Genomic DNA, 11,425 nt, shown 5'->3' with positions numbered 1-11,425 from the left:
TTAAATTTTTATGTATATATTTATAATATAAATTTAGTTATGTCTCAATGAAAAAAATATTAAAAATTTATATTAATTTTTTTTAAAATTAAAATATTCACTTTAAAATTGTTAAGACTGATTTAAATAATTATTTTATTAAAAAATAAACTGAAAATTAATTTATTTATTAAAATAAAATTTAAAAAATTAATCAGTCCGGTTTTAAAATTTTTGGGATTATTTAAATAATTAACCTTAAAAATACATTATATATACATACATAGGCGCATAACGTTTTTACTTATCCATATTTCCCATTATCATAAAAAAAATATCTATCTCTATTCCTTCTTCTCTTCTGTTCTCTTCTCTCGCTTAGGTGCGGCACCCAAGAATTTACGCGAGAAATGGAACAAGGGAAGCAGGGAGTGATGGTGGCTAAGGTTTTGCCTCAGCACCTTCAGAACCCCATTGAACAGCTCCAAGGTCGATTCAAGGAGCTTGAGACCCGCTTCCGAGTATGGCTCTCGCGCCAGTCCCTTGCCGTCGAGGCGGCCGTAGTCACCACCACCAGCGCCGCCCAGGGTGCCGCCATAGGCGCCTTCATGGGAACACTCACCGCCGACTCCGCCGCAACTTTTCCCACCCCTCCACCTAACGCCTCTCTCAACCCCCAAGCCATGGCATCTCTCAAGCAAGCTCAGGTTCCTTTTCCTCTTTCTCTCTTTTAGGGTTCTAAAATCGTTGCTTTTAATTTTCCTACCCGGTTATCCTTAGTTGACTTTTTCAATCTAGGTCCTTTTATTTGTTGGGAATTTAATGGTTGAATTTCAATCTAATGTGTAATCATTCATTCATGTTGACTTAATTAAGTAGGCCAAGGTTTTTCCTTATGGAATATGAAATCTTTAGGTTTTTCATAGAGTTCTTTCTAGAATTGTTGTGTGCAAGTAACATGATTTTGTTTAACTCTGATTGTAGGCTCTTTCTGGAGGTCCTCTAATTCAAGCTCGTAACTTTGCTGTCATGACTGGAGTCAACGCCGGTATTTCGTGTGTGTTGAAAAGGTTAAGGGGCAAGGAAGATGTTCAGTCCAGGTGAGATTTCACATAAGCTCTCTCGTTATTTTAGTGACACTGGCTCAATAAGCTTGTACCTAAAGTTATTTATGGGTGAAATGATACTAGCCTTACTATGGAAAATTGGAAAGAATATTTTTGTTCTGGGAAAAGTACATAGCAATAAATAATTAAGTATCGCCCAATTCTGAATGAGTGAATAAGTGAATTTTAACTTTTAAGCTGTCCATTTGTCATTCTTCCCAAATTAAGGCAAATTCAAATGTCATCAGATTGCCCAAAGGGGGCTAATTAATGATGATGATGATGATGATTTGTTAAAGTTGTTCAGTAGATATTTGTGTGTGTTTTTGGTTAGAAACTTAGAATACTATATTGATACTAACTTAGATACTCTTGTGGCTTCAAAATATTTGCTAAACTAATTCTAGAGAAAGTGTTCTTGGCCTAAATGCCAAAGTTTTAAATTTCGTTCAGACATAGGGGTGAATGTATATAATGTATTTGAAGGTGTTTTTGATGCTGGTGTTATAATAAACTTGCCAACAGGACAGACATCGACCATTAGAGTCGATGAAATGGCTCTTTCAAGGAGACCATTTGTTTAGCTGTATGTTTTCCCCAACGAAAGCTTTTTATTTATGAATAATGCTATATGACCAACAAAATTTATCATTTTTGGCCAATACATGGCTGAAAAGATATTTTTATACGTGATATCCAAAAAATATGGTGTTGTCTTCACTAAACCCTAAATACTAAATTCTAAACCCTAAATCCTAATAGTATAAAAATAAGATGTTGACCATTTGGCTTATATCGATAAAAAGTGTTGGTACCCTAACATTTCTCTTTATTCGTTTCCACTTGCTTAATGGTTCTCAATTTTTTTTCCCTCTGGACTTCCTTATTGAAATAAATCTTATGTAATTTTCAGCATGGCGGCAGCTTTTGGTTCTGGGGCCATGTTTTCATTAGTGAGCGGCATGGGTGGACCAAACCAAGCAGCAAATGCCGTCACTTCTGGACTTTTCTTTGCACTTGTTCAGGGTGGACTTTTCCAGGTGGGTGTAAAAATAAATGTATCTTTTCTCTTTAGTTGTGCAAGAAAATATGTCTTTACAAAGGTTTGTTCTGGTCTTTGTTTGTTTTCTATCTCTTCGTGGGTACGATTTTAGGGATAACTCTTGTTTAGGCCTGGTGGTTGTGATCCTACTTGAGCTTCAATTTTTTGTTTTATAGTTGTCTTTGTGGTAAGTTAGATTTGCTTGCCTAAGTTTGCAGATGTTATGTGTTATGTAGGTTTATATTTGGTTTATCCTTGGAGCATGTATATAACTATTCATTAATCATGCAGATAGGACAGAAGTTTTCTCAACCACCTGCTGAAGATATTCACTATATCAAAACAAGAAGCATGCTGCAAAACCTTGGCCTTCAGAGTTATGAGAAGAATTTTAAGAGAGGCTTGTTAACAGACAACACTCTTCCTTTACTCACTGATAGGTAGGAAGTTCAGTCAAGGCATAATTTTATTTTTTTTACCTTCTTTTTTTATTTTTTATTTTTAACCAAGTTTTTTATTTTTCTATGATGTGTTTCAGTGCTCTCAGAGATGTAAAGATCCCTCCTGGACCCAGGCTTTTGATTCTTGACCACATAGAGAGGTATGGGTTTCGCTTGATGGCTTGAATGTAGCCATACACTCACAGTACTATTCCTTATTCCTATGCCTTTCATGACACGCCTAACTGCTGCTCTTTTTACTTTCAGGGACGCAGATCTGAAAGAAAAACAAGGAAGCCGGCGTTGATTTCTTATGAGTAGGAGTTAGCTATCTCCTCCAAAGTTTTAGTGGTTAATAACAGTTGAGAATGATAGTAGGAAGTTTGTGTTTCAAATGAATTTTGTCATTTTTGTTTATTATGCTTTCTATTCCATTGTTGCAGTGTGTACTTTAATAAAATTTGCTCATCTAATCAAATAACTTAAGTTGCTAGAGGTAAATGGAGTGAAAGTTGATTATGGGGCATGAATGATAAACTCCAATCGGTCGAGAAATTGTTGCCATTGGTTGTAACATGTAAGTTCTAAAACTTGTTCCTCGAAATGAATACTCAGTAGTGACGATAATAGACAATGATATTTTGAATAGCAAGAAACCGTGTTACAACGTACAAAAGAATACTAGCCAACTAAAAACTAGCACATCGAGATGTTTTTAGACTCGGTGATTATAAGATCAATGGAGAAAAACATTCGGTTTATGTTTATCAACGATATTACTAGTGATATAAATTGTATTTAAGTGGCAACTTCATTCAGAGTTGGCTTTTGAATTTTGATCATGGTATTATGACCTGGTTTTGATTTTCGAGCTCTACTTGATATTTCAACTATTTAATGTGTGTAAGCCACTGCTTAGCTAAACAGTGCGATAAGTTTTCTTGCACTGTAGAAATTTAACAATAAGAATTTAAGAAATTTAGAATGATATTGAACAAATTTTCTTGTACTATAGAAATTTAACAAGAAGAATTTAGGAAATTAAGAATGGCTTGGGTAACACGTGTCATACTTGTTAAGGGCAAAATTTTAAGAAAAAGTATTGGGGAACAACTTATAATCACTCAAGTTTTAACAACTATAATTAATATTTATTTTTTTTATTAAAAATAATATGTTTAATATGTTAATGATCAACATTAATTACAAATTTGAAAAATAAGAGTTGCCAAATTTAACTTCACATTCACGTAGTTTGCATCAAGGAGTACCAACCCTAGGCTCACGATCGCATCCCCACCCTTCTTCAGTGTTGTCGCTATTGTGGTACTTGCGCCGTCGTCGTGCCGCCGTGCAGACCGATCAAACGCGCATCGCTAGTTTCCGACTTCATTTCTAATCCAACCTGTCCTGTCAACGAGAAATTCAACGTACACACTGCGATTGCATCCCAACCCCACCCTAGTTGTCGTCGTCTCGTGCATGCGCCATCAGGGGGTTTCCTCCAAATAAAAGAGATGAAATCCGTCGGGCTTATATTAAAGTTGGGCCAAATCAGCTAATTCTTGATAATTATCCATTTTCTGGTGATAAAAGTCATCGTCGCTTTCAAGCTTCATGGTTTAAATTGTTCCCATCTTGGTTAGAATATTTTATAGAAGATGATGCTATATATTATTTTCCGTGCTTTCTTTTTGCTAAGGAACCTTCAATCAATACGGGTTCAAATGCTTTTATTGAGAATGGTTTCAGGAATTGGAAGAAAGTAAATAGTGGAAAAGAATGTGCTCTTTTGAATCACATTGGCAAAGGTCCTAACTCATTCCATCATAAGGCGCTGAAATCATGTGATGATTTGATGAAACAATCACAACATATTGACAGACTTCTTCATAAGCAAACATCAGAAGAGATTGAAAAGAATCGAATTCGACTAGGAGCATCTATAGATTGCATTAGATGGTTGACATTTCAAGGTTGTGCATACAGAGGACATGATGAAAGCCAAAGTTCAAGCAACAGAGGTAACTTTTTGGAAATGTTAAAATTTTTGGGATCTTACAATGAAAGAGTGAAACAGAATGTTTTGGAAAATGCTCCAAAAAATGCTAAGTATACTTCAAATGATGTCCAAAAAGAAATTCTACATATTCTTGCTAAGCTCCGCCCCTGTGCGCCATCATCGTACCGCCAAACGGCTCGCCTAAACGAGCAGCAATGTGATCAGGGGATTCTCGTGGAGCCATAGTGTTTCACATTCATAGGAGCAAGGTGCAGTTGTTGACGCTGAAGGCAGTTTGAGAGTGTTGCGTCAATGGAACCATCAATTGGTGAAGAAGGATTGTATGTCACTTTCTATGATATGAGTGATCACTCTAATTGCATCGAAGTCAATGTCCCGTATTTGAGTGATGATGATACTCAACATGTAGATAAGGTAAGTGGTGGTTTAGTAGTATAATTGGCGTGGATTTTTTTTTATACTAGTCTGATGGTACAACTTTGATATATGATGTGTTTTTCATGGATTTTTGTTATGCAAGTTGTATGTTTAATTGCAACTTTGTTTAATTTTTTTTTTTGGAGGTATTAAGAGGGATACTCTTGTTTATTATTTGATCTTCTGTAGTAATTTAGTGGATTTTTGTATGTAAATGATTGGATTTTTTTTTTGTTTTACATTGGTGTTCTCAACGAATAAGTGGATGTTGGAAGAGGTTTTTGGGTGTTGAATAGAGGATGCTTATATCTTTATGTTATACATTTTTGGGGATTCGCTTAGCTATATTAAGTTGTTTTCGATTGCTGGTGGAAATTGTTATAAATGTTATTGCGTTGAAAAATGATGATACAGAATTGAGTCATAAGGTGTGAATTGTATTTTATTGTTATTATAATATTAATGGAATCAAATTTTTAGGTGTGTGTGGCATTGAATGTTATTTTTTCTGAATGATTTGCAGTTGCCGGATCATACTGGCATTCACCTAGAGAAAATCTCCTACGTAGGATTGCGATTTGATTCGTTGTAGTGGGCACAGGAATTCTATTTGAATTATGCAAAAAAAGTTGGGTTAGTGAAGAACTGAAGATTGATGGTTTAGAAGTTATAGTAAACTCTCGTTGCAAGTATAGTTACTAAACCAAGCAATCAACCTTTCTTACAAAAGTTTTGGTTGTCACAAGTAACAAACCCCTTTAAAATTGATAACCGAGTATTTAAACCTCGGGTCGTCTTCTCAAGAAATTGCAGGGAGGTATGTTCTTATTATTGGTTATGAGTTTTGTAAATTGGAGTTTTGAAAGTAAGGAACCAGTATGTTGAATGATAAGAAGAATAAAATAAATAAATAACTATAAAATAAACTCTTGGCAAGGTATTAGAACTGGAAGTCCTATCCTTATCAATTGTGATGAGAATTGGATTTTAATCCCACTTTATTAACCTCTAACTATGAAGATAAATCAAGTGGATTAATTAGCTTAATCCTCAGGTCCTAGTCAATTCCTATGGAAAGACTAGAGTTATTGGAGCAACCCCTAATTTCAACCACTGCTTTATTTGACAGCTCAAGCGTTACCAATTACTTAACCAAAGCCAAAAGAGAGAATTCTAAATTAAATCAAAAGCATTCATGTAAATAAAGTAAAGCAAAATTAAATCTGAAAATACCTCAAATTGCATTAATAAAAGAAATCAAATCTAACATGAATATTCATAAATTAATTGGAAAAATAAATAAAAGGAACATTGAACCTATGATTGAAGTTGTAAGTTGAAATAATAAAGTTGAAATCCTAATCCTAAGAGAGAGGAGAGAACATCTCTCTCTAAAAACTACATCTAAAACTAAAATTGTGAATTATGAGAGCTTCCTTATGAATGGATGCATTCTCCCACTTTATAGCCTCTAATATGTGTGTTCTGGGCTGAAAACTGGGTCAAAAACAGCCCAAAAATCGCTCCTAGCAATTTCTGTTACGTTCAGGTCGCGGGAAGGTGACGCGGAGGTGTCGTCCACGCGTTTGCGCGGATTGCAATTTGCAGATACGACGCGGGCGCGTCATTCACGCATTCGCGTCGCCTAACGTCGGGGCAGCTATGGCAAATTATATATCAAATTGAAGCCCCGGACGTTAGCTTTCCAACGCAACTGGAACCGCATCATTTGGACCTCTGTAGCTCAAGTTATGACCGTTTGAGTGAAGAGAGGTCAGGTTGGACAGCTTTAGCAGTTCCTTCAGTTTCTTGTATTCCTTCCATTTTTGCATGCTTCCTTTCCATCCTCTAAGCCATTCCTACCCTGTAATCTCTGAAAATACTTAACACACATATCAAGGCATCTAATGGTGATAAGAGAGGATTAATATTAGCAATATAAAGGCCAAAGAAGCATGTTTTCAATCATAGTACAAAATCAGGAAGGAAAACATAAAGCATGCGATTAGTGTGAATAAATGGGTAAAGAGTTGATAAAAACCACTCAATTAAGCATAAGATAAACCATAAAATAGTAGTTTATCAACCTCCCCACACTTAAACATTAGCATGTCCTCATGCTAAGCTCAAGAGAAACTATAAAAGAAGTGAAGAGGAATGGTAGAATGTATGAAATGCAACATATCTTATATGAATGCAACTACATGCAAAATGTTTCTACCTACTTGGTTAAAAGTAAATAAATCTTTCAAGAACAAATATGAATTGGATTTCACAAATTCAAATTACAAAATAGAGTACAAATAGACTTGCAAGAAGAAAATAGCTCATGAAAGCCGGGAACAAGGAATCGAGCGTCGAACCCTCACCGGAAGTGTATACACTCTAATCACTCAAGTGTTTAAGGTCCGACTTTCTCAATTATCTACTAACCTTGCTTTCTAAGGCTTGCTCTTCATCTAACAATCAACATAAATTTAATGCACAGATACACATATCAAGAGGTCTTTTAAGGGTTGTAATGGGGTTAGGGTCAAGGTAGGATTGTATTTGGGCAAGTGGACTAAAATCTGAATCCTTAATTAACTTAAACTTTTCCCACCTAACTTAAGACAATCCATGTAATCAAAATACAAAACCTAACTATCCATTAACCATGTTTTCCACATATTCATGCATTCTAATTTCAAGTACAGTACATATGCATTGCTTTCACCACTTACTTTGGGGCATTTTGTCCCCTTTTTTTTTTACTATTTGCTCTTCTTCTTTTTCTCTTTTTCTTCTTCTTTTTTTTCTTTTTTTTATATTATATTTTTTTCTTTTATTTTTTCAATGCATATGATTAAATTATTGGATGCATGAATCATGTTCTAAACATTTCTTTTACATTTTCAGAAAATTCTAACAAACTCAATTCTCAAACCAAATGTTTCCGAATTCAACTTTCCCCATACTTAATTCATGGGTACTCTCACTAGTCTAAACTAACCAAGGATTCAAATTAAGGACATTATTATTTTTCGCTTAGAGTTAATGATGTGCTAAAGTGAAGAACAAAGGAGTATAATAGGCTCAACATTGGTTTGCAAAGAATAATGAAAGGGTAAGGCCATATGGGTATGTAAGCTCAGTGAAACAAAGGCCTCAATCATGTAAGTGTATGCATACATCAAACTATGGAAATATAGAATTAAGCAAGACAAAGATCACAATTTTAGAGAGAAAAATACACACCAAAAATAAAATATTGGTTGGTAAAATGCAACTTATTCAAATAGGCTCAAAAATCTCACAAGTTTTGTGTGTTCGAGCTCTAAACCATGTTCCAGTATAATATTTCTTCAAACAAGTGTAACATTAAATTTTATTCAAATTAGTGAAATGCTCTTAAAAGGTTTCTTGAAAAAGAAAATATTACTTCAACCAAGTGGTAAAATATGCACGAAATCAAATAATCATGCAATCAAACATGCAAATGTAACAACTAACAAGGAAAATAAACCATTGGTGTTGAGATAGAAGAGTGACTAACCCATGGAGATCGGTATCGACCTCCCCACACTTAAAGATTGCACCGTCCTCGGTGCATGCTAAGATGTGCCAGTAGACGGGTTGCTTCAACTGTCATTTTTCTCCAAAGATTGTGCAGGTGGACTTGTTTGTCTTCCCATTAAGAAGCTTTTCCTCTCCCTTTGTGGTGGCCATCCTGAAAGAAGAGGGAAAAAAAGAAAAGTAACCCAAAATAAAGATAGAAAATAAATAAAATATAGGTGTTAATGCCAGATAATAAGGGTCTCAATTACATGGTAGCTATAACATGTAAGTGAGAAAATAGTAGAAGTACATGGCAAATCAAGAGTGCAAAAATTTGCAACAATAGGGAAGAGAGTGCAAGACAATATAAATTCATGTCAATGCAAAATTAATACAAATATCATAAAAGATTAGCATTTGACTTAAATAATATTACCCAACAGTGTAGAACAAGTCACTGAGCATCAAAATAATACCAGAAAAGACACAACAGTTGAATATGAACAAGTGACACCAATGGGAAAATATTAATAAATTTAGAAAAGAAAAGAAAAATATGCACAAAATTAAAATGTAATGAATGAAATATGCAAATAAAGTAAGTAAAATAGAATGAAGGTGAAAAGGAATGAGAAGTGAAAGAAATAAAGTAAGAAAGAAAGAAGAAAAGATAGAAGAAACTAGGATTAGAAAAGATAAGAAAAATAAGGATTTGGAGAAGAAAAGATAAGATATTTTGGCTGATCTGGATATTCTGTGCGCCACATGTGACGCAGACGCGTGGGTGACGCGGTCGCGTGGTGCGCGATAAGGTCAGGTGATGCAGACGCGTGGGTCACGCGATCGCGTGACCAGATTTGTGCGAATGGCCTGAGTGCAGCCTCGCGGTCGCACAACTCTCTGTTTGAAACTTGGTATTGCCAAAATCCAGGGTGACGCGGTCGCGTGGTCGACGCGATCGCGTGAGTGGCCATCATGGGGATATGACGCGGACGCGTGAGCCGTCCGCGGGGTAAGGCGTGTGCGATCAGCACCAGTCCAGCCCCACTCTCGCACAACTTTCGGTCGTGCACCCTTTCTTACGTCGATTTCCAGGTCACGCGGCCGCGTGAGTGACGCGGACGCGTGGGAGGTAGGTTCCCCATGTGACGCGGACGCGTCAGCGACGCTGTCGCGTGGGATGATTTGTGCTAAAGGCACGCCTCCAGCCACGCTACCGCGTGACTCTCTGTTCGATTTCTCTTCTTCACAATGCACATGTGACGCGGACGCGTCAGCGACGCTGCCGCGTCGCGTGCGTGCTTGCTTTTTTTTTTTAATAATGCAGTATGCAGAATGCAATGCTAATATGAATGTTCTGAAAAATTCCAGGTTCAATACAATAAAATAAAATAAAACTCGAAAATAAATAAAACTAAATAAAAATGAAAAAGGAACGATCATACCATGGTAGGTTGTCTCCCACCTAGCACTTTTAGTTAAAGTCCTTAAGTTGGACATTTGGTGAGCTTCCTGTTATGGTGGCTTATGCTTGAATTCATCCAAAAATCTCCACCAGTGTTTGGAATTCCAACAGCCTCCGGGGTCCCAAACTAGGCACGTAAAGCCTTTGAGCAGCTTCAAACAGATTCTTAGGCTCCCGGGGTGTTGAATGTCAGAACAGATTCCAGGATCCCAAACCTTGCTTTTGCACCCGTCTTCTTGTTGATCATCATGATTCCATCCGGGTGGCAAGCAATCTGAATTCTCACTAAAGCGGCCAAACAACTTCCTAGACCCATTCAGTTGAGCTTTACACCAACCCTTGCATTTAAACTTTGAGCTTCCAACCATAATGAACCTTGCAGGACAATTCTTACCACTGACCATCTTCCTCTTTCTCTTTATGCCACAAAGAGCTCTAAGTTGACCATCCGTCTCCAGTAGCCCATATTCAAGTGGAATTAGAAAGCTAAGGGATATGAATTTTACCCACTTAAATGTTGTGAAGGATGATGGTAACTTAGGGGGAGGGGTCTCCAATAACTTCGGCAAGGTGATTTTCAGCTCCACTCCCTTGTGCTCTTCTTTGACAACTTCCACCTCTTTGCAAGCTTCTTCAATTTTAACCTCTTCCTCTTGGTAGCTTTCTTCCAGTTCAATCTTTTCTTCATTGCTCACCAAGGGCATGAGAGGCTGTGCTTCTGCTTCTTTAGTCTCCATTTCTTGATCAACCTCTTCCAAGTCTTCAACCATGGTATGCCTTGGAGGTTGTAACCCTCCTCAACATTAATTTCAATTGCCTTGGAAGGAGGTTCTATAACCTGACTTTCCCATGGAGGTTCAGCATCTCCTAAGTCTGCAATCAATTCTTCTTCTTCGATAATTTCGGCTTTCTCCACTTGTTCCAGTACAAAGTCATGCTTCTTACTATCCACTGGAGTTTTTAGTATCTCCTTCATGCTACGTTCTTCATTAGATTGTCCACATGAAGCCATGGGGGTTCCCTGAATGTCCGAACGTTTGGAAGGTAATTGATTTATTGCTTGGTCCAGCTGGCGAAGGGTTGCATTAAGTCTGTCCATTGCTTCCTTGAAACGCTCTGTTGAGTCTTGAGGTGATGGATATGGACATGATACATAGGGAAGTGGTGGTTCTTGATATGGTTCATATGGCTCATAAGGTGGTTGGTATGGTGGATAAGGGTTAGGATCATATGAGGGTATTTGGTAGTAAGGGGCTTGTGAGTATGGTGGTCCAAAACTATTTTGAGGAGGTGGTTCATTGGCATATGATGGAACTTGCTGGTAACTATAAGGGAGTCCACCATATCTATTGCATTGGCATGCATTGTAGGATGGTCTTTGTCCATGGTATCCTGGAAGGTGTTGTTGCCTAAAGG

At 36.9% G+C, this 11,425-nt stretch overlaps 1 protein-coding gene across 1 annotated transcript; it reads left to right on the top strand.

The window, feature by feature from the left end:
- Window positions 272–3,194, top strand: LOC107623612. Its single transcript, XM_016325943.2, has 6 exons — window positions 272–686; window positions 964–1,079; window positions 1,999–2,125; window positions 2,419–2,567; window positions 2,666–2,728; window positions 2,835–3,194. The coding sequence occupies exons 1-6, from the start codon at window positions 390–392 to the stop codon at window positions 2,872–2,874; spliced, it is 792 nt and encodes a 263-aa protein (XP_016181429.1). The 5' UTR covers window positions 272–389; the 3' UTR covers window positions 2,875–3,194.

Source organism: Arachis ipaensis, chromosome B10 (genome assembly GCF_000816755.2).
Source record: "Arachis ipaensis cultivar K30076 chromosome B10, Araip1.1, whole genome shotgun sequence".
NCBI classification, from domain to species: Eukaryota; Viridiplantae; Streptophyta; class Magnoliopsida; order Fabales; family Fabaceae; genus Arachis; species Arachis ipaensis.
This window is presented reverse-complemented; position numbering and strand designations above follow the sequence as displayed.

What these genes read in the sequence shown, in the direction of transcription:
- LOC107623612 (XM_016325943.2), top strand. Translation starts at nt 390, where the DNA reads ATGGAACAAGGGAAGCAGGGAGTGATGGTGGCTAAGGTTTTGCCTCAG. An exon ending in CTTCCTTTACTCACTGATAG is followed by an intron (nt 2,568 to 2,665) that starts GTAGGAAGTTCA and finishes GATGTGTTTCAG; the next exon opens with TGCTCTCAGAGATGTAAAGA. An exon ending in ATTCTTGACCACATAGAGAG is followed by an intron (nt 2,729 to 2,834) that starts GTATGGGTTTCG and finishes TTTTACTTTCAG; the next exon opens with GGACGCAGATCTGAAAGAAA.